Source organism: Phaseolus vulgaris, chromosome 1 (assembly GCF_000499845.2).
Source record: "Phaseolus vulgaris cultivar G19833 chromosome 1, P. vulgaris v2.0, whole genome shotgun sequence".
Classification (NCBI taxonomy): Eukaryota; Viridiplantae; Streptophyta; class Magnoliopsida; order Fabales; family Fabaceae; genus Phaseolus; species Phaseolus vulgaris.
This window is the reverse complement of record NC_023759.2, coordinates 33,323,496-33,348,101: the sequence shown is the minus strand read 5'-3', so window position 1 is coordinate 33,348,101 and position 24,606 is coordinate 33,323,496. Positions and strand designations below refer to the sequence as shown.

Here is a 24,606-nt window from a genome sequence, read left to right as displayed (position 1 = left end):
TTGGTGTTTTTTCTGTCGAGCTTGTCATGTATCATATGAAAGATTCTCCTTATTTGACGAGAGCTAGAACAATATGTTTTTTTTTGTACTTTTTGAAGATAAATATATCCATGTTCATAGTAACTTTAATTTGCATTTTTTTATATAACTTACATTCGATGTGAATATTTCTACTTACAAAGATATACATAGATGTAAATATTAAGTAATAAACACAATATCATACCAATGTTAACAACACATAGACAATTGCAATTGTTATTTTCATGTGTTTTTCTTGATTGATAAAAAGCTTTTATCATAATTTATTAGGTTCAAATGGGATTTCCTAATAAAATGTTTAAGGACATTTATGTTGAACCAAGTGGTGTTCAAGCTTTGAAGAATCCAAACCCTTTGAAGGATGTTGAAGGCTTGGCTGTGCTTGCTGTTGCTGAGTTGTCTTAGTTAGGATCTGGGGTAGATTGAGTTTTGTAATCCACTCTGTGATTGAATCCAAAGCATAGGCATTCTCAATCTTTTAAAAAAAAAAGTGTTTTTCAAACTAAGTGAAAAACAACCGATTGTTTTGTCGAAACAACCGATTGTTTTACATTTAGATGTTTTTAGAAAAGATTAAAAATTGTTTTTCAAATGGTTGAGCTGTTAAAGCCAAAACAACCGATTGATTCGAGGAAACAACCGATTGTTTGTTTTGGTACAATAACAGAAAAATTGTTTTAGCTTTGACTGAGCATTAAATGTTTTAACTAATTACGCTTCAGTTTTAAATGCTTTGACCAATCTTTAAATGCAATTAATAGTTTGTTAAGATTTGATAACAAACATCTTTGAATAAATTCAGAAAAACAGATTTGAGTAACAAGTTTTTGAGTTTTTCAAAGAATTGAGATTGCTTAGAGATTGAGTTTGATCATAGTGTGTGAGATAGGAATTCTGCTTGTATTGATTTCAGATTTACTTCTGTAACAAGTGTAATTCTTGAATTCTGTAAAACATCTGCTTCTGTGTGTTTGTTGAGGATTGTTGTGTGTTCTTGAGGGGATCAAGATCAACATTCTTAGTGTTGGCCAAGAGAAGTGTGTGTCTTGAGGGGATCAAGGTCACTTTCTTGGTTGTGGTGTAAGTGATCTAGGTGTGATTGTTTAGTGGAATTCCTCAGTGGTTTCTGAGAAGACTGGATGTAGCTCTAGGTTTAGAGTGAACCAGTATAAACATCTGTGTGCAATCTCTCTATCCTTAATCTCTTTAAATTCAGTTTTAATATTTGTTTACTGGTATAAACAACCGATTATTTTTCTGGTACTACTGTTTTTGCTTATTGATTTGGCAAACTGGATTTCTTATCAATTGTTTCTTGAGATAATTTCATTCTTGACTTAAAAGTTTGCGAAAACCCTTTTTAAACAATTCACCCCCCCCCCCCTTTAGTTTAAAGCCATCCATTCTAACAATTGACATCAAGAGCTTGGTTCTTGAAAGTTATTCAAGTTGATCCTAAAACTGTTTTTTAAATGGCTGATAGACTTCCTTTTGGGGAAGGTGCTTCAATCAACAGACCACCTCTGTTTTGTGGTTTGAACTACCAATTTTGGAAAGTAAGAATGAAAATCTTTATGGAATCACTTGACAAAGGAATTTGGGATGCAATTGAAAATGGTCCTTTTGTCCCAAATTTTGAAAAAGATGGATCTGTCATTGAAAAGCCTTGGTCTCAATGGATTGATTCGGAAAGCAAGAAGGCCAAATTCGATTGCATTGCCAAAAATATAATAACCTCTACTTTAAATTCTGATGAGTTTTTCAGGGTCTCTCAATGCAAATCATCAAAGGAAATGTGGGACACTTTGGAAGTAACTCATGAAGGTACAAATGAGGTGAAGAGAGCTAGGAAACATACTCTAATCCAAGAGTATGAGATGTTCAGAATGCTTAAAGGTGAAACAATTGCTGAAGTGCAGAAAATATTTACGCACATCATCAATCATCTCATGAGCCTTGACAAGACCTTTGAAAAGGAAGAGCTGAACATCAAGATCTTAAAATGTCTTGATAGAGCATGGCAACCCAATGTAACTGCTATTTCCGAATCTAAAGATCTAACATCCTTGAGTATGGCTTCTTTGTTTGGTAAGCTTAGGGAACATGAGTTAGAGATGAATCAACTCAATGTTCAAGAAAGCGAAGACAAGCACATAAGGAGCATAGCCTTAAAAGCTTCCTAGCACAAAGGAAAACAAGAATCCAGTGATGATAATGATGAGGAAAACCTTAGCTTGCTGTCAAGAAAGTTCAGCAAATTCTTGAAGAGGAACCGCAACAAGGACAACAACAAAGATAGGTATGGAAACAAGAAATCAAATGATTTTAATTCCAATAACTATACTTGTTTTGGTTGTGGTGAACAAGGTCATATAAAAGGCAGATTGTCCAAAAAAGAGCAAGGAGAAAAAGCCTAGCTACAAGGAAAAGAAAGGCAAGACAAAGAGAGCTTACATAGCTTGGGATGAAATTATAGTGAATTGCTTGAAGTTTTTCAAGAAACTCATGATGAAGCTAATCAATTGGTTCTTTCAAACAACCGATTGAAAGAACTTAACAGCTGGCTGGAAAAGAGAGTGAAATCACTTGAAGATGAGATTGAAAAATCTAAAAATGATTTAAAAAATCTGGAAAATCATTTCAAAAATTCTTCTTGCAAGTGTGACACTCTCATTTGCTAAAATTGTGAAAATCTTGAGAAAAAGGTTCATTATCTTGTTGACACTGTGGACAAGCTTTCAAAAAGGAAATCTAACTTTGAGAATGTTTTGGCATCTCAAAGCTGTGTTTTTGGAAAGGCTGGTTTAGGGTTCAATCCACAGAATCAACAAGATAAGTTTTCAAATTTTTTTTAAGAAAGCCAGTAAAACAACTGATTGTTAAATCGAAACAACCGGTTGTTACATGCTTTTATTGCATGAAAAATGGCCATTTGGTTAGATTTTGCAAAATAAGAAAATTTTATGTTCCCAGGGGCTTCATGAAATGGATTCCTAAAGGATATGAGGTTCCAAATGAGAAAAAGAAATCAATTGGACCCACATTTGTGAAAGGACCAAATCTTGTTGCTTGAACTCATGCTTGTACAGGAATTCTAAAGAAGTGTGAAGGACTAAGTCATGTGATCGAGTTTTTGGAAGAAAAAGACCAACATTGAAGCTGAATCAATGCTCTGCATCTGCCCAAAGGCCCTCAATAGTTAAAAGAGGCTTCTTGATCATAAAGCACATGGCTCATTGAAAGACCAATATAAAGGATAAAACCGTCCTTTCTCTGTTCATAATTTTTGTTTTAAAGTTCTTTCTCATGGTTAAATATCTTCTTTAAAATGCTTAACTTAATTTGCTTTGAACTCTTTCTGCTCATGGTTAAAATTCAAAATCAATTTTAACTGTTGCAGAAAAACAACCGATTGTTTCTTCGAAACAACCGATTATTTTGAGCCTGACAGCATAATAAAGAAATCAATTTAATTTCTTTTTTGAATTTCTATCTGTTGCAGATCAATTTAAAGAGAGAATCCTTGGTCAATGAATCTGTGTTGAAAGCTGATCATGTTCAGAGGAAGTTACAACAGTCATAAAGGAATATATTCCAAAATCTTGGAAATTCAAGAGCCTTAATGACTAGTCAAAGATCACATGTGAAGACCATGTGATTTTCAGCTTTTTCTGACATTTTCTGTGCAGGGCAGGGTCAAGTCCTCTCTCTCTGAAAATATGGTACCCACCCATGTCATTGAATGCTTTTTAATTCTATTACAGCTATAAAATCTGTTGCAGCTGAGCTCTTCCACAAGAACAACCAATTGCAACATCTCTTGCAACATCTCTAGAAAAATCTGTGAGTGAGCTTTTCTCTGTTTTCTTCTCTGCCATCATGGACTCAACTCCTCCCACCTCAAAGAGAGTCAAAACCAGAGCTGTAAGGTCTGGAGGAAGGCTAGAAGGATGGTTTTCTGGAGACAATGATCTTATAGAGAGATATAGGTTTGAAACAAGCATAAAAAAGATAAACAACCCCAAGATTGTGTGCTTTGATTGGCTGAAAAGTCAAAAGTTGGACAATGTAAGGAGGCTGCTTAAAGATCAATCTCTCAGAAAGTTCCTGGAGATGAAGGGAAACATCTACCCAGATTTAATAAGGGTGTTCTACACAAATCTCAAGTTTGAGGGAAACAACCTAGTTTCTCATGTAAAAGGTGTAGATATGGAGATAACTGATGAGGTATGGGCTGCTGTTGCTGGTCTTAAGTACTCTGGTCTCATAATCAACAAGGGGAACCTTGGAGTAGTGGAGGATTTTAATAAAATCCAATACTACAAGAGTTGCTTGAGGAACCAAAGTGCTCAAGTTGGGACTTGCTCGGTTGGAGGCCTAAAGCTTGATGAAAGGTTGCTAGCCCTCATTGTGACTTGGATTCTAACTCCAAGGGGGAGCAATCATTCCGTGCTTACTGAGGAAGATCTGGTGTACATCTTCTGCATCATGAAGAAGATCAAAATAAATTGGATCCATATCATCAAAGAGCACATGCAAAAGGCAATGAGGTTAAGTGACTATCACTATCCATATGTTGTTTTGGTATCTAAATTTCTACTCTATTTTGAAGTGAACCTAGAAGATGAAACATCTGAGTTGGTCAAGTCAACTCAAGAGTTGAACAATGGATCACTCAGCAAAATGGGTTTTACCAAAGTAGGTGGCAAATGGGTTAGTAAAGATGGTGACTTTGGAGCCTCATCTAGTGCTGCTGCAGGTCATGAACACGATGAACCTGCTGGAATGGATTTTCAACATGAAAATCTACCTGAAGAACATCAAGATGCTGGACCAAGTGCTGGTGCTGGGAATCAAGAAGAAATGATGCAAACCATGTCTCCTTTTGAGAGACTCATGGTTAATAGGCTTGATAGCTTTGCGGAGAATCAAAGAAATCTCCATGATCTCTGTGTCAGCAATTTCCAGAGGATTGATAACAGGTTTGACAGCATGGATGCACGCTTCATGACTCTAGATGAATAGATCGAATTTGTACAGAACCAAATCTTTGATCTTCAATATGCTGATGATGATGAATGAAGAAAAACAACCGATTGTTGTATCGAAACAACCGATTGTTTTTGGTGGTTATATCAAATTTTCAATTTTCTTTCTTTCTACTTTTGTTGTTCTAATTCAGATGTAATCAAAACAATTATCTTTTTCATCTCTTCTTTTTGTCTATTTGTGAAGACAAATAGGGGGAGATTTATGCTGTTTGTGTGTTTAAATTTCAGTTTTTATCTCTGCAAAACAGTTTGGATGAGTGAAACCTTATAGGTTTTTGCTCCTATATTTTGTTTGTTGATTACTCTGATATTATGCTCTAAATTTCTGTATTTGTGTCTGTGCTAACCAAATATCAGAAGTTCTATGCTTTGCTTAAAACTGTATCTTCCAGGAACTGCTTCAGATTCAATCAGGTACAACACAAGCATCAGGGATTTGTCTTCATCAAATAGGGGGAGATTGTTGAATCAAGTGGTGTTCAAGCTTTGAAGAATCCAAACCCTTTGAAGGATGTTGAAGGCTTGACTGTGCTTGTTGTTGCTGAGTTGTCTTAGTTAGGATCTGGGGTAGATTGAGTTTTGTAAACCACTCTGTGATTGAATCCAAAGCATAAGCATTCTCAATCTTTTTAAAAGAAAATTGTTTTTCAAACTAAGTGAAAAACAACCGATTGTTATGTCGAAACCGATTGTTTTTTCGAAACCGATTGTTTTATATTTAGATGTTTTTAGAAAAGATTGAAAACTGTTTTTCAAATGGTTGAGCCGTTAAAACCAAAACAACCGATTGATTCGAGGAAACAACCGATTGTTTGTTTTGGTACCATAACAAAAAAACTGTTTTAGCTTTGACTGAGCATTAAATGTTTTAACTGATTACGCTCCAGTTTTAAATGCTTTGACCAATCTTTAAATGCAATTAATAGTTTGTTAAGATTTGATAACAAACATCTTTGAATAAATTCAGAAAAACAGATTTGAGTAACAAGTTTTTGAACACAAGTTTTTGAGTTTTTCAAATAATTGAGATTGCTTAGAGATTGAGTTTGATCATAGTGTGTGAGATAGGAATTCTGCTTGTATTGATTTCAGATTTACTTTTGTAACAAGTGTAATTCTTGAATTCTATAAAACATCTGCTTCTGTGTGTTTGCTGAGGATTGTTGTGTGTTCTTGAGGGGATCAAGATCAGCATTCTTAGTGTTGGTGTGTTGGCCAAGAGAAGTGTGTGTCTTGAGGGGATCAAGGTCACTTTCTTGGTTGTGGTGTAAGTGATGTAGGTGTGTTTGCTTAGTGGAATTACTCAGTGGTTTCTGAGAAGACTGGATGTAGCTCTGGGTTTAGAGTGAACCAATATAAACATCTGTGTGCAATCTCTCTATCCTTCATCTCTTTAAATTCAGTTTTAATATTTGTTTACTGGTATAAACAATCGATTGTTTCTGCGAAACAACCGATTGTTTTTCTGGTACTGCTGTTTTTGCTTATTGATTTGGCAAACTGAATTTCTTATCAATTGTTTCTTGAGATAATTTCATTCTTGACTTAAAAGTTTGCGAAAGCTCTCTTTAAACAATTCACCCCCCTCTAGTTTAAAGCCATCCATTCTAACAATTTATAGTGTGTGTCATAAGTTTATTCAAGTTAAAACAATATTCAAATAAAATCACCATGAATATGAAACATGGTTAAAAATTCAAATTATCACACATTCTGTCAATCAAACAAAGTTTGACCAATGACAAATATTTAATGTTGTAAGAGATTTTAGTTGTTTTGGTATTTACATGCACATGCAAAATACTAAAAATGAAAAAATGTAGGGGTGAGTCTTTTTCTTAACTAAAGAGAAAAGGAAGAAGTTTTTAATTTTGTAGATAAACATTTAAAAGATATTAAGCCTTTTTGTCAAAGGCATGACCATAAAAAAATAAATTATACAAGCCCCTAGTCGAGGGCTTAGGGAATGGGGATTCATCTTTGGAACCTCATTTTGATTCCCACATATGAGGTCAATGTTCTAACTCAAGAATGTTGAGATGACATCATTAGGGTCAATCATCACATTTGAGGTATTGTCCACTTTGAAGTTCAGAACCCAGTCACGGTTTTGCCCTTAGAAGGCACCTCGGTGGGTTAAGAAATGATGGTATATTTAAAGTGTCATTGACTTTAACTCCTAAGCGATGTGAGACTATTAGATGTACTAGAACAATTTCTATTATTGATAAAAATTTATAAATTAGTTTCTAAATTGGTATTTAACATTAGCTACCAAGGTTTTACTAACTATATTTTATATTCTAAATTAGTTTTTATAGTGATTAATTTAGAATTTTAAAAAATTAGTAGTTAAAACCTTGGTAGCTAATGTTAGATACCGGTTTAGAAACTAGATTATAAATTTTTATTAATAATACAAATTAATTCAGATACCAATAATTTTTTAATATATAAAATAGTATCTAACTTAATCAATATAATAACTAATTATTTTTTATCTTTAAAATTAATCTTTATTTAATAACTTTCAATCAGTGTCATGCTTAATCATGTTGTAAAAGACTACAAATATACTCTTTTTCTATTTTATTAATATTATTATTTAAATCATTTGACTATTATAAGAGTTAACTTGTGTTTTTAATAATTATAAAAAATAAGAACTTGAAAGTAAAATTTTGCATTATTTTTGTTGATTTGAGTAAATTTTTGTACTATATAATTAAATATTTTCTAGAAAAATATATTTTGTATACAAGGCTACATCCATAATAGAAGATTTAATTGACAAAGAAAGTGCAGTGAAAAAATGTCCATGATATCTTTTAATACTTTTCTAGAAATAAACTTTTTGTGATGCTTATACAGCTTACATAAAAAGTTTGTATTCATGTCAATTTTAAAATTATAACAAAAAACTCCATCTGTCATAAAGGTTTGTTATACAATAGTTATTAAATTATGATATTATATTTCTCTAATGTTATTTTATATATATTATTTAATTATGTATATTAGGTTGAAGAAGAGATAATAATAATAATAATAAAAAAAAAAAGAAATGGTAAAAAGAAGGAGGAGGAACAAATAGGTTGGACCTGCAGAACTTTATTTAAGTGGGGAAGGAATCGTGCAGTGATGGTAGAAATGTCCTTTATGTTAGGGTGAACTAGAGATAGAATGGGTGATAAGGATTCTATATACTGTACTGCGGATGACCCAGATCTTCCCCAATCTTTTTTCCCAAACATTCTTTCAATGGATCCACTCATTTTAACCTAATCATCACCACTATCCATCTCACCATCATTCATGTCACATCCACAACTCTACGTAATTCTTTTTTTTTAAACCTCATCATTATTCATTAAATCTTGTTTATTATTTCATAAATTTCATCATTCAGTGTGTAAAAATTGAAAAATATCGTAATAAAAACCTGTGTAAAAACTTGAGTAGTAAAATATGTGAAAATTGAAAACTTAAGATAAAATGAGTAAAAAAATTAGATACTAGTTGAGTAATAAAAACTTAGATGGTAATATTCAGAAAACAATAGTAGTTGAGTAACGAAAAGCGTGTTGAAGAATGAAAGAGATACTTTATTAAACCAGTGCAAGCTTGACATTTCATCAAAAATCTCAGCAGCGGAGGAATGAAATAAAATATGATGGGTTCAAAGATTTTATGGTATCTTCTATTTTTTTTCTACCAAACAACAATGCAAATTTTAATTTCCTTCTTAAAAATCTTTTTTAAAAAACAAATGCTTAAGTAATGACTGAGATTCTAATTACTTTATTGTGTCTAAATAAACTATTTACTTGAAATTAGACTCATTCATTGCAAAAGTAATAGATTTCTTTTAAGTTGGTTTTGTCACTAACTTCTTTTTATCAGAAAAAACAATTAGAGGAATTAAATGGAACATTTAAATTCACATTATAAGATTTTAAATATTTATTAGGACAACATAAAAAATTGAAAAAATAAAAGAAAAAATGAAAAAATTAAAGTTATTTAAATAATTTAAAAGGATATTTTTTGGCAAATGACTATTGTTAGTTGATTTGTCAGTCTAACTGAGATGTCAAGTTGCATAGTGATATCTAACATGAAAACTTTTATAAAAAAAATTAAAAGGATGAAAAATGACATCATTTCATTTGATATTAATATTGTTCTCGTTCAAAATTTAAATGGACTCAAACCAAGTTGAGTCCCTTTGTTTATAATGAGCGATCAATACAAAATATTTATATGTGGTGATAGTTATTTTTGTATATAGTTTCATTTATAAACGTCGTTATTTACACATGTGGTGGTTCCCCATACCGTCATAAATCTAGCCGCAACAAAGTATAATATGACGATTTATTGCGAATCGCGTAGTACTAGCCATATAACGCCTTGTATAAAGTGGCGATTTTAAGCATGTAATTTATGTTAGTTATATGAAGGGAATGAAAAACGAAGGAGACTGATGTATGTCACAAATGACAGACCTAAATGACATATTTTGAAGAGGAAATATGACGCTTATTAACGTGTCGTATTATATGAATAATTATGACGCTTTTTAATAATTGTCATATTAAAATTGACGTTGCTTAGACAATGTTTTGTACTGGATATATTTTATAAACCCTATGTAATTGTATGTTATTCTCATAATCTTGACAAATATTATCTAATTCTTAAAGGTTGTATTTTTCTCAACCAATTTCACGGACCTCAAGCAAATACTTCTTTATTTTTTTCTAAGATTCTAGGTAGTTTTATTAAATCTCTATGTTAATGATTAATATACCCTATTACCAACTCTTTGGATAAGTTATTTCCATTTTAATAGGAAATAAGATTAACTAATGGTACATAACCTTCAAGCCAAGTAGGTGAAGAGGTTTATCTAGTGAAAAATCTGAAAATAAATTACAATAAAAGTTGTGTCTAATTGGTTTATGGTCATGAACGAGAACATTAGATCACACATTTTCATTATATCATAAGTTGTGCTTAATCAATTTAAGATCTTGTTCTCCCTTATTGTTTTCAGCCGAGTCGGTGGCGATAAATATTTCCACTTGAGTCGGTGATGATAAATGTTTCCACTCGAGTTGGTGGCGATAAATGTATCCACTTGAACCGGTGGCGATAAATGCTTACAAACGAGCTAGTGGCGATAAATGTTTCCAGCCGAGCTTATAGCGATAAATCTTTCCAGACAAGCCAATGGCGATAAATTTTTACAGGCGAGTCGGTGGTGATAAATGTTTCCAGTAGAGGTAGTTGCAATAAATGTTTCCTGTCAAGCTAGGGGCGATGCTGCCTAATAAGGTCAACCTTCCACTTCTTATGCTAATTCTTACCTCCCTTTGAAATCAAATGCTTAGTAATCTTAACCAAATCATGCTTATAACTATGAACATAACATTTTCCATTTGAATCACCAAAACCAAATTTAAGTCATACGTATCTTTAGGAGTTGCAAAAACAAAAAATGTGAACCCTCATAGATTCAACGTCTGATCGATCTTCATTGCAAACTCCATCATATTTGTTGACTGAATGAACGAGTCATCACTGGAGAGGAGAAACTGTATGAAAAGGCTCCAAAGGGAACTTGGCTCGCATGCGGAATTTTCCAATGTCAGACAATGCACTTCTCTTTCCCCTTTTTTCACAAAATAATCAATACAAAAAAGTGGCAAAATTAAAAAAGAATGAAAAATGGAAAAAAGGAGTTGGATTATGGCTTTTTCTTTTATAGAGAGCAGAATTGAGCTGAAGTTTGGCTGGTGGCGATTAAAGGTTTAGGTTGGGAGGGAAAGATTGGGAAAGATAGGGGAGAAAGGGCCAAAATGGGAAAAAATAATTCACAAATGAATATGTGGTAGCTTTCTTTTTTATATTGTGAGAGGGTGTTTGTTATGATTTCATATTGTTCTATCTTGTGGAGGTGAGAAAAATTTTACCTGACCTCATGGTGGACACCATTGTTCTGGTTCAAAGTTTAAATGATCTCAAAGCAGAGCATTCAAGTTGAGTCATTTTGTTCATAGCAAGAGATGTATTTTAAAAGCCCTAGATAGTTGTTCATTATCCTCTAGATCTTAACTAATATTATTTAATGCTAAAAGTTTTTTTTCCTCAATCATTTCAAGTACCACAAGCATATATTTTCTTGTTTATTGTTATGGTTGTGGGTAGTTTTATTGAATATATTCATTAATGATTAATAGATTCTGACTATTTAGATAAGTTACATTCTCTTTTAATAAGAGGTAAGACTAACTAATGATACAAATATTTTGTTATTATTTTTATAATTGTTTATCATTGTAATAGAAAAATAAAACAAAAACAAAAAAATATACTTATGAACTATTATGTGTATCCAAACATATGAGAAGGGATTCATTTACTCCAAGAAGGGATTCATTTACTCCAAGAGTGACTAAAAGAATTACTCTTCATCTAAGTTTTTACTTAATTTCAAATTATAAAATTAGATTAACTAACAATAATGAGGTGTATTCAATTTGTTTATATCTAGTAGAAGAAGAAATAACATATTTAGTGACATATATTACAATTCAATTTCATCTCTCTTCTCTTTTTCTTCTCCTACTTAATAAGTACATAATGTATGTTAAAAATAAAGATGAAAGATAACATAGCATAAACAAGTTGAAAACATGTTATTTTCAATCCTTCTCCTTGAAATATTGAACAATTATAAAAACAAAAATTAAACGCAGTTCTCCTTGATATATTGAACAATTATAAAAACAAAAATAAAACGCACTAAAGAATGCACTTTTAATACTCGTACTGGTAAAATTCTTCGTCCTCTTCCTGTTAGTTGGGAGTTCCCTTCATCACGATGGGTTAAAATTAACATTGATGGGGCTGTCAGGGGCTATCTTGATCTTGCTACTTGTGATGGTATTTTTCGTGGAAGTATGGAGGAGTTTATTGGTGTTTTCTCTGCGTTTCTTGAAGTTCAGACTGCTATAGTTGCTAAGTTTTATGAAGTTATACATGCTATGAAGGAAGTTAAAAAGATAGGGCTTACTAATGTATGGCTTGAATGTGATTCTACCTTGGTTTGTAATGGCAAAGCCCCCAACCACCTACAACCACATAATAAGGAGGATGAAGACCTAGAGGTTGTTTATGGATTTATATGCAAATATGGGTCTAATTGGGCTTTTGTTTATTTTTGTAGGACCAATCAAGAGGACAACTCTAGAATGAAGGAATGTACAAACATATCCAAGAAGACCTCCAACTCATCAAAACATAACTAGAGCTTTGGTCAAAAGAACACAAGAAGATTGAGTTTCGGCTGACTAGTTAACATTATTTTTGGGCCAAGCTTTAGCTTAAATAAATTGTATAAAGTTGTTTAGGATTTCATGGGTCGTGTATTGGGCCTGGTAGCATAAAATAATTGGACCAAATTATTTGGGCTAAGTAGCCTAGGTTTTTGAGCTTGTATTTGGGCCAATAGTAAAATAGGTCTAGTTAGGGTTAAAAATGACTAGTTAGGGTAACAATTAGGCTTCTTTGTGCCCAATGTAACCTTAAAACATCTAGGATATGTTAGAGGACGAAAATTATCTTGGCATGGAGCACATGGGCGTCCACATGGCAGCCTAGGAGTGAAGAGGATTTAGCATGAAAGGTGTGAGCTAAACATGGAAAGTATGACTCCACATGACACCTTCTCATTGGAGAGTTTTATTTTGAATTTTCAAATTTTGGCTCCAAAATGTTCAACCCTCTCCTATAATTTGAGGTGCTTGAATCTCATTTTCTAAGATCAATATATGAGTGAATTGCTACCTAAGTTTGCAAGCTTTCTCACTCCCTTGTCTAGACTCTCTAGGATGGACACCTTTTTTTTTATCAGCAAAGAATTAAGTAAATTAAAAAGGGACACTTCCCAACCCTTATACAACACCAACAGAAACAAAACCAACAGGGGTAACCTAGAGTTCATGAGAAAACAGAAAAAGACGAACCTGTAAATTAACTAAGCAATCCTAACTTTTATTCAGACCTTGGCCACAAGAGAACAAGTGTGAACCAAGTCCATTTCCTCATAAAGTAGCAAGAAAATTGGCCCCCTTTCCTTCACATGGTGCCACAACAAACATACATGGGTAACCTTTGCTCCAGAATTCGTATAGTAGAACAAGAATGAAAAAACTGAATGTACTTTCAATACATCTCAAACCCAGAAGGTCAAATATAATCTAATACCTCCAAGGCCCACGATCCATCTATTCCAACGGAACCAACATCCCACTAGGATGAACACCTTGATCTTCTCTTTCACCTCTTCAAGTGTTATGGACCAACCAATCACTATCCCTACCTCTCATGCACCTTCAAGGAAACCATAGCTTCATTGGAACCATCCTTGTTCCATCTCCTTCATCAAGCTTCCACCAACTCTAACAAAAATCCAAGAAAATTCAATCGGTCATGAAGGCAACTCCATCAGTTTGTGTTGTATTTACTGCTAAGACTAATGTTTCGTAATCAATGGAATATTTGTCTTAATTATTGTGGGAAAATCAGGTTTGGGGTTACTCAATATTTTTCGTGAAGAGAATGCAAGTGCTGATAAGTTGGCTAATTTAGGATTTATTCATAGAGAATCATTTCATTGGTATAATAGGCTTCCATCTAGTTTGTTCTTAGAATTCTTAATGAATAGGTATATTCTGCCTATGTATCATTTTTATTAACATATAGGTTTTGGTATAATCCCCCCATTTTTTGTATTTTTTCCTTTTTTAATAATACTTTTCTCATGTGATGACAGATGATTGTTGTTACTTGAGGTGTTAGCCTAGCTGAGATGTGAAGTTGCATAATGATGCCTAACATGAAAGTTTTTATAAAAAAAAAACAAATAGGAGGTGAGGCTATAAAGAGCATATAAAATACTTTTCCCTCTTCCTACCTCTACAAATTTTTTCTTTTCTTGCATTCATTCCTTTTTTCGTTCATTCATATCTCACAATTTTTTAAATATATTATCTTACTATTATTTAATAAATATTTTAACTCACTTTAGCAACGAGTTACACTTTTGTAATAAACGTCCACATAAATTTTAGTTCATGACATAAATTGTGTTGAATAATAACTCAAATTACACATGTAAGCCACATATATTATGACTAAGAAAAATAATCTTCTTTACATATTACATAGATAAACCATATAAGTGAAATAGTAAAACCTAAAAATAAAAAAGGAAATTAAATCTTTTTTCTTATAAGTTTTATTGTTGTGACCATGTTTTCCATCAAAGCTTATGCTGCAATACTCATCTTCTTATGACACCTCATATAAACACTTTTAGAGTTGAACATGACATGATTATGGTCACTGTTGAATAATTTAATAACCCAATTTCGTTTCATGTTGTCTCTTGAAACAATAAGTGAAGTTTGACAACCTTTCTAAAATGTTGAGCATTTTTTTCCTCTTACAAATGTTATCCTGATTTCTTCCATTCACAATTTTCATTTTATGTTAACCTTCACTACAACATACTAAGATAATTGTCTTTCTTTTACTTGATTAAACATGTATTACAAAACCATTCTTCTTGGCAAATGAACTGTAAATTAAATTTTTCTAACATTTTCAATAGACTCAAACTCAATTCCAACATATGGTTCAATATTAAATTCTTCGCCAACATTTGTATTGTTATTAAGAATTTTATTCTAGATATTGATAATTTTAAAATTTAAATTGAAATTATATTAGTTTTAATTTTATTATTTATTTCATATATTAGTACTTCTTATAATAGAAATTTTAAATTTAAGTTAGATTTATCTATTTGACATATACAATATATGCTTAGTTTTTTTTGCGAACACCTTCGGTTATACAAAAACTAGATACTCACCGACCAATAACAGTGTATCTTGCAGCCTTCGAAGAAGTTATCAATGTTCATTGGTACAAGAGGTAGAGAAAGAAGAGCAACAGTCTATTTTATTAGTCGAGTCCTGCATGATGCCAAGGTCAGGTATCAGATGATTGAAAAGGTAGCCTTGACACTTGTTATCAATGCCTATAGAATGAGAATTTACTTCCAAAACCACCACATCATTGTCAAGATTGACTATCTCATTATGAAGATCCTAGCTAAACCAGACTTAGCTGGACGAATGATTAGATGGGCAGCTGAGTTATCTAAATTTCAAATCCAGTATCAACCAAAGGGGCAATCAAGTCCCAAACCCTAACTGACTTAATGGCTGGACTTAGCCCAGTAAAAGTCGGGAAACCTTCCCTACAACATCAACTATTTGATGTCAGTCTAAATTAGGAAAGCCTGTCGGTCAAACTAAACTTAATCAATGAGTTTAGAGACAAGAGTAGAATTAGAGAAGAAACATGCAAGATTTGGGCGGCTAGAAGATATAAATCAAAAGTGACCCTTATAAGATTTCCAAAAGGAGACTTGGTTTGGCGAATGCACAACGAAGCTCGAAAGAATGAAGGAAAGTTTTCAAGCAACTAGGAAGGACTGTCTTGAGTTAAAAACACGGTGACGGTGGAGCTTATTATTTAGAGTATTTTTTTTTATCAGCAAGTAAACATTGAATAAATATGAACCACTTCTGGGGTGATCCAACCCTTATACAAGACATGATACAACAAGACCCACTGTTCCCCTTATAGCATACCAAAAACCTACTAGACTACGAAATAACAAACAACCCAACCAAAAGAAAACACCTTACAAATAAAATAATAAAAACACCTCAAACCCTCCCTACACAAACAAAAGGCCTTGAATTTCAAAGTCATTTAATCAAAGACATACAAGCTAGAGGATCAATGCACCACTCAGCATAAGAAAAGTAACCAGTAGCAGATTTAGATGTAACCCAAGACCATACCTTTAGCTTATTTAGAGTATTTTTTAGGAAAAGTTATACCGAGGACGTGGAATGCCACACATCTCAAATTTAATTATTGTTAATAAAGTTGAATAATGTACTATTTGCTTGCTCGGTTGTTTTACCCTTAAGAAGGGTTTTCAACCGAGAAGCTTTTAACGAGGCACTTTAAAATTACACATTTTTTATAGTTTCAATTATGGCGCATTTGTTAGCACTATACTCATGAGGTAGTTTTCTTAATAATTAGCAACCCTTGCCAACCGAACGCATAATGCATTGATACGATCAAGGAAGCTTTGCCTCAAAATGACAATCCTATCATTATCCTAAATCTATAACTATCGGTCAAGGCAACTTGCTTAACAATTAGCAGTCATTGTCGAACGAATGCAACACTACATGCAACTCTTTGGCCAAGGCTTTTTGCTTAACAATTAGCAGTCCTTGCCGAACGAACGCGATATTACATGAAACTTTTCGGCCAACGAAGCTTACTAAACAATTAACAACCCTTAGCGAATGAACACGACATTACATGCAACTCTTCGGCTAAGGTAGCTTGCTTAACAATTAGCAGCCCTTCCTAAACGAACTCTTCGGCCAAGGTAGTTGCATAACAATTAGCAATCTTTCCCAAACGAACGCGTAATGCGCTGATACTATTAAGGAAGCTTTGCCTTAAAATGACAATCCAAACTGATATCCTAAATCCGCCGAGGCAATCCCTCCCGAACGATTAAAGTAAAGTTTTTTTCGATTAAGGAAACTGTCTTAAAACGACAATCCTTAACGTCCGGACGATGTTCAACCTATCTAAAGCTCGACACAACTTATTTAAATCATATGGATTCAAGTAACAGGTAAGCGTTTAATCTGTTAAAGACTCATCTTATTTAAGTTATATTGATTCAAGCATACATTTGATATTCAAAATTGTAAAGCAATTCAAAAGGCCGAGTGGTGTCCAAATGATCTTAGTCCTTACGATCGTTCGACATACATTGTTACAACTATACAAGTGTCAATAGAGGCATTCAAACAACTATTGAAAAGATCAAAAGCAATAAGGTTGATCAGTCAACAATCAAAGAAGGACAAAAAGTCACTTCATACCTCGAAGCACCCAACAATCATATCTAAACTCTTTAAAATAAGGATTCATCAAGCCTGAGGGCAAGTGTACTGATCGGGGCCGAATGAGCCACGCCACTCGGTATCATTGACCGACCGAGTGATCAACCACATTAAAGAATAAATTTAAAAATAAACGACAAGTAAGGAAACATCCTATAAATAAGGGTAACCTTCATACAAATTCGAGCCACGCCCCACCAAATCTGGGTGACACCTTGAGAAATTAGCTAACACTGATTTATTGAAGATATGCGTCAGATACGACCCATGCTAAGGTATGTTTTTATCAATTACATGATACACTCTTAATACAAAGTACTTACTTGATCGTCGGAGAACCTTCTGCAGGTTAACTCCCGACTGAGCACCAAGGAGGAGCAACCAAGAAACAAAGAGTGGGTACGAGAAGAGTAAGGAGGAGCGATCGAGTAACAAAGAATGAGTACGAGAAGAGTAAGAAAGAGCGACTAAGACATTAACGACAAACTCACAATTCCAATTCCAATTTCATCTAGTATCTAACCCCCTATTAAATACAAATCTCTTAGAATATTTTTCTTTGAAATACATTCGAGGTATAAATTATCTTGGTTTCTAAAAGTTCATTTAAGAGAAATAAGCAACATTTATTTTAGGAATGTAAAAGTTTTTATTAGATATATATATACATGTTGACATAGTGACCATAGATACTAAGGAATATTATTTGGATATCAAAGTGACACATTATTTGGATATCAAAGTGACACATGATAGTAAGATAAAAATAAAAATAAAACAAAATATATCAGTTTTCTAGGAATGAAGACTAAAGATTTTTTTCATAAATACTAAAGGCAAAACTTGCTAATTTAATAAGAATTAAAAACACATTAAAGTCCAGCTTAAAATAAAATACAATTTAATTAACATTTAAAGATAATAAAACACTCAGACTGAGAAATAATTTAAATTTAAAAATTAATTCTTAAGAAATCAATCTCATTCTTGTAAGTGGTGTATGAAGATTAGTGTAACTAGAAGAGAAAATAAAATATAAAAACTAATTATTTAAGAAAGCACGAAAAAATAGAAAATTTATTTTTAAAATGAATAGTTAAATTTATAGTGTAAGAAGAGAATAGTTTAAAAGAATGTAAAACCAAATATAAAGTATGAAAACATTTCCCAAAATTATACACCTACAAAGAGTTGGACAGACAAATGTGTTATCCTTTTCAAGGGGTAACTATCCTTATCATTACAGCATCGAAAAGATCTTGAAAAGAATTATGAACTATATAAAGTTAAGTACAAAATTTGTTATATGAACCATTATTGCAAGCAATTCCTATATATTGAGCATCAATCTTGGGTTCTTCTTGCGAATATACTACACTCATGAGGCCTAAGCCTAGTTGCAAGATGTTGCAAACAAAACAATTCCATAGGGAGGGGGCACTCTAAACCAATTTGATACCTGTAGCCATGCCATCACTGCACCGCCCTCACCAAAATATGGTGTGCTTTTATATGCTTTACTGTTATTCCAAATTCCAAAATTCAAACCCTTTCACTATTATTCAGTCATTTTAATTCTTCATTCGAATCAAACACACACATATGCATTACCTTCTTATTTAAACAATAATAAACCTAAATCAAGTATGCTCAAAATTGTGGTGTACAACGTTACTAATCACATTCATTGCACGTAGCACACTCAACACTTTGTGGTGTGGAGTGATTGTGATTTTTAACACTTCTCCGCACCATGTCTCTGTAGTCAGAAATTGAAAATTATAACAAATGAATCAAAAAGAAAAAAGTTCAATTCAAGAGAAATTGGAAACCAGCAATTACAACAGGAAAAAGTAATGGTATGGTATCTTGTACAATAGCTGAAAAGAAACTGGAAATATGATGAGTACATGCCATAAGGCTGGCAAAAGAACCTGCAAAAGCTGGTTCTAGAAATAAATAAATGCAACAATTAATTAGTTAAATTTGAGAGAATGATTAGCTCTAAATAATTAAATTTAGTGCAACATTATGCCTGGCTCAATTTTAGGCTATTAAACTTATAATTGCTGTGATTTTTATTTTGCTCTCTGATTTTTTTTTTCGTTCTGTCATGAGTTTTTCTCTGCCTACCAGCTCAAAGACTAATTCCATGTGATATCAGAAGAACTTTTTCACACTTTACACAATAACATTGACTTTATATTTTGTTTAAGAAAGTTAAGTAGGGAAAAACCAAGTGATTTTACAGGGTGATGCATGAACAAAAGTAGGGATTTTGTAACCGACACTTGCAATATTTCATGTACTAAAATGAATGTTTACTCCTCCATCATGGTACATTTTTTCTTATCTTTATTGTCATCAAAAGGGTACATCTTTATGTTATCCCCCACTCAACAAATAAGTGGGCCATAAATCAGACGATTTTTCCTCCTGTAACATGGCGTACTAATTAGCCTTTCAAGAACAAGGTTCTGGTTTGGTCATCTCGAAATGCAGAGTTATAATCATTTATAGAAACTAGGTTAATGATGGTTTCTGTCACCTTATTGTCTTGCTCTTGCCCAATACCATACGATAAATGAGTTAAAAAGATATGATTGTGGATGTTCTTACTCTAGAAGTGTAAAAGCCATACGAATGAAATGGCCTGCAAGACTCAACCCACGTGCTAATCCAGAACGGGTAAAACTCCAAAGTGTTCCTGTTGTTTTGTATGAGCCTTGGCATAACTTAGAAGCTAAAGATTATTATCCCTATACTATAACTGGCCTTAAGGGTATATGAGCAATTGCTGAAGCTATGTAGTTTGCTTCATGACATTGGCCTAAGGTAACAGCAAAAGACAAAGCAAAGTATCATGAAAGATATTTCATATACATATAACAGTAGTGCATTTGTTGGTATTCGATGCAGTGATATAATCTACGAAACTATTTTTTGACATAAGAACAATGGAAGAATAATAAAATTATAATTTATTTCCGGGTCAAACGGCTTCCTCTTTTCTTCATCACATGCTGGTTTCCTCTTAATGTTGTAATAATTGGAATTATTTGATCACTTGCACGTTACATGATTTTCAGACTGCTTATAATGGATGTTGCATATAATGATATGCTCATCTGTTTCCTACATGGCCATGACAATGCTCCAAGGTATGCCTCTTACGAAATCAAAAGACATAAATGCTTAAGCTGAAACTTACGTAATTGGTGTTTAGAAAAACAGATTAATAATTTGCATAATTAACCGACATTTAAATTCTGTCCATCTAACTAAAATCAAACAAAATCTTCGTCATAAATCATGAATCAAGTAAAGGAAAAGAGGGACCCCAACAGCTAAAAAGAGTGAGTCACCTATTTAATAACCTTTCCTCGGAGTAAAAAAAAAGAAGGAAAAACAGCAATAATTGTAGAACACAACTGGCCAAGCAGGAGTGTTGGAATGTTGTTCAGGACAAAGTACAGATACAAGATCACCACCAAGCAACATGAAAACACAAGAGCTTTTCATATGCAATCGAACTGTTCTGAACAAGATATTGTGGTTGTTTTCTTTGTGGCATGCGTGGAAGTTTTTACACCTATTAATTGTCATGCACAGACTTACATTGTCCTCACATACTCACATGCAAGCCGTTGGATAACACTTGGCCCTACTTTTAACTTTTTTTCTTTTTTTTTCTTTTTCAAGGGTTCCAAATTATGCACATATTTCACATAGTTTGTTTCCCTTTTGTACCAGCTTTGGATTCAGTGGATTTGAGGCTGGACCCACTGAAGACCCTGCGAGTAAGAGAATAAAATAAAGATAGGCATTAGCTGACCTATCAAATAGAGTGTTGTTCTGCATACGTTCTTATGTTTTGAACCACAACCCAAGTTTGTTCTCTAAAACAAAGACCCTCATTGTGTCCCTTTGCTAAACTCTTCATATCTTCTATAACAAAACTAATTACCATCCACCAAACTAGCTTACAAATACTTTTCACAGGCTGTCAAAATCAAAATGCTTAATTACAATATTTTGGACTAATTTTATGCTGAAAATAACTTGCGTAACACTCTGCAACTATACTGGGAGAACCAATAAAAATATTTAAAAAAGGACTTCTAAAATAAAAATTTAAAAAAAAATTGTAATTAATTTCAATAATTAAAGTTAATTCTAATTTTTATTATAATTTTTAAAATTTTCATATAATTTTTATTTTTATTTTTATATAAATTAAAACTAACTTATAAAAAATCGTTTTTTTTTCTTATTCTCTTTAGAAATGATTATATAAAAGAGGTAATTTCCAATGTAATCTTAGAGGATATATATATATAAGTTGTTTTCGACTTATTTCAACAAAGTTTCAGGAATATAGTTTATAAAAACTGTATTTCTCTTTTGATTAAAAACTAATATGTATTTCTTCTCTAAAAGTTCTATAAAATTGTTTAGTCCAGCATATCATAAATCTTTCAAGGTTAAAAGAAAACAAAAATGCTGACTCATAACACGTAGACATAAATAAACAAGTAAAAAAAAGTTATAAAAAGCTCTTGGCTAGTCTTTTCAATACATCCACTGGTTTTTACTGTATGAAGATACTGATTCTCCCACATCGCTGCTACCCAATTTCTTGGGCCTGCTCAATTCCATGGTTCCTAAGAAGACAAATCATAATAATTCTATTTCATTTCAGCAAGATTTTGATGCCAACTGGCACTACCCTACCTAATACCTTCCATTTGTGCTTATAAAAGGAGCACACATTGCTACCTCTCAACACATCAGCTCTTCCTTGAGTCTGATCATTACAAACTCTTGACCCTTCACAACACCTTTGCTACCAACTCAGTGACCATTTCACAACTTCATTTCTTTTCCTTCCTGAAACAAATGGCATCCAGTTCAATCTCAGCCTCAGGTTCATGGAGTGTTAAGGACAACAAGGCCTTTGAGAAGGCTCTAGCTGTTTATGACAAGGACACCCCTGACCGTTGGTACAATGTTGCCCATGCTGTTGGTGGCAAAACTCCAGAGGAAGTCAAGAGACACTACGAACTCCTTGTCCAGGATGTTAAGCATATTGAGTCAGGACGAGTGCCATTCCCAAACTACAAGAAAACTGCAGCCTCTGATCAGGAGGAGAAAAGGTACCATTCCCTTCAATTATAACTAGTTACTAACTTCGATTATCACATGTATCTAATAAATTAAGAAAAACTTGTATTACTTATCAGTTTTATAAACAAGTTATCACGAGGGAGATGAGTATCTAGTTAAGAGAAAGAAAAAACAATGATTGCACAACAACACTCATCAAAGAGGGCAAAGAATAATCTTTCAATCAAGAAATAAGTTAAAATTATACCAAACAACACCAACAACTTTATTCGATCTTCCTGATTCTAATATTTGATTTTCCTTTTGTCAGGCTGAGGAATTTGAACCTCCAGTGACCCCCCAACTACCATCAACAACAACAAATTGATTTTCTAATATTCATCAACCAACATCTTCAGTTTCCAGCATCCCTGGTAGTACTACGTGGTGCTATGTCACACATAATTGCTAGTGCAATGGCCTTTTAGGCTATTTTAGTCATAAGAATCATGTGTCCCATGATTCCATCTTGTACTTTCTTGTCGTTCAAGCTGCCTCTAAAAGAGTCAATGACCGTTTCAGTTCCTCCTCCTAAATAAATTTATAATTTTATTATATATGCTTAATTACCATGACATACGTCAGTTACCTTATTCTTGAATAACAGAGAAAATAGTTCCCTAGAGGAACCTAACCCCATGAACGATGAAGAAACAATAAATGCCGGTAAAATAATTATCAAGAAAAAGAGGCACATTTAACTTTTCACTAGCAGGTCCTTTGCTGATTTTGATTCTTCCATAATGGGAACATTATAGCTAAAATTACTCATACATGAACTCTACGAAACCATTGCATTTAACACCCAAGTGAAAAGAAGCGGGAAAAGTTGTTTTGAAGGTTTGAGCTTGAAAGAATATAGACTTAGATAAAGTTTAAACTCTCAGTATAAACACGATTAGTAACGACAGTTTGTCATTGTTTAAGATAACACTTTATTTCTTTGTAAGAAATTGTACCATAGAGCCTTATTTGGTGGATAATTAGATCGACATTTAAAAGTGTTAATTTCTGATACCGATATTGAAGGATATTAATTTCTACATTAGCATAAATCAAGGGATATTGAATAATTAATCTTTATTGTTGAAATAGGTCAATAACAAGACCAAATACAAAATAGATAGGTGGAAAATTCTAGTATATATAGAAGAATACACAAAAAAGAAAAACAGATTACATACTCGACTAAAATTACATTTATTCTTAGTTAAACTCAATGTTATGTGTTTAAGGTTCTTCTTATTCTTGTCTAGTCTTGTCTAGTCTTGTCTGAGACAGAAGTGAAGTAACATGAATTTAAGATAATGATTTTTTTAGTAATGTTTGTTCGTCTTGTAGGACACAATCATTGTTTGAAAGAGATTTCTTAACAGTAGACTAAAGATGGGAATTGAAAGGAAAGAAACAAGGAAGTATAAATAAATAAAAAGAAAATATACTTCTTATTTGTATAAATAGAAATAGAAAAAAAAAGAATATATATATATATATATATCCTCAAAAAGAAAAAAAATACACAATCTATAAATTACAAGTAAATTAAACTTAAAGAACCCATTTTTCACTAACATAAATTATTGTCTATTTTAAAAAACATAACCTTCACTTTTTTCCCCCTCTCTATTGTTGCATGTCTCATTTAGGGGGGAAAATAATTTTATATTTGGAGCCCATAACGTCATTTTTTTCCCATTTTCTCTCTCAAATAAGCAGTTGAGTTTGATATTTTCTATCTATCTAATAATCACTTTAATAATGACAAAGATACGAAGAAGAAGAAGAATGTTTCATTGTATAATAAGACCCACATTTCATGATAATGTTTTCTTTATTCTTGGAATAGTATTATAGTCGTACGCTCCAACGTCGTGTACCCTCTATTATGTAGTTCACTGCTCATAGATGTTGTAAAATCATCCACGTGATTATACAGTTATGTTGATAAAATATTTCACTTGTTTATAGTAATAAAATACATTTTTTGCTCCGTAGATTAAGGCTTACGCATAAGCAGAAACATATCACGAAAGTTAATTATAGTAATTATGATCCTGTTGGACAGGTTAAAGCGAAATAAGAAAATCTAAGTCCATTAAGATAGGCATAGCCATAGGTTAGTTCAACAACCTTTTTCCTTAGCACTAATGCTAATGGTCCCCTTAATCGGGAACACTTATTTTCTTTTTAAAAGTTATCGCAATTGCACAAAACTATGTTTTGTTTTTTTTGTCAATAGTTGTAGGGAGATGGGGAACGGG

General features: G+C 32.6%; 1 protein-coding gene across 1 annotated transcript; it reads left to right on the top strand.

Annotated features, from left to right (window-relative positions):
* Nucleotides 1–21,964: 21,964 nt before the first annotated feature.
* On the top strand, nt 21,965–22,900 carry LOC137813947 (protein RADIALIS-like 2). Its single transcript, XM_068616442.1, has 2 exons — nt 21,965–22,335; nt 22,617–22,900. Exons 1-2 carry the CDS (start codon nt 22,079–22,081, stop codon nt 22,639–22,641), a joined length of 282 nt encoding a protein of 93 aa, XP_068472543.1. The 5' UTR covers nt 21,965–22,078; the 3' UTR covers nt 22,642–22,900.
* The last annotated feature ends 1,706 nt before the right edge of the window (nt 22,901–24,606 follow it).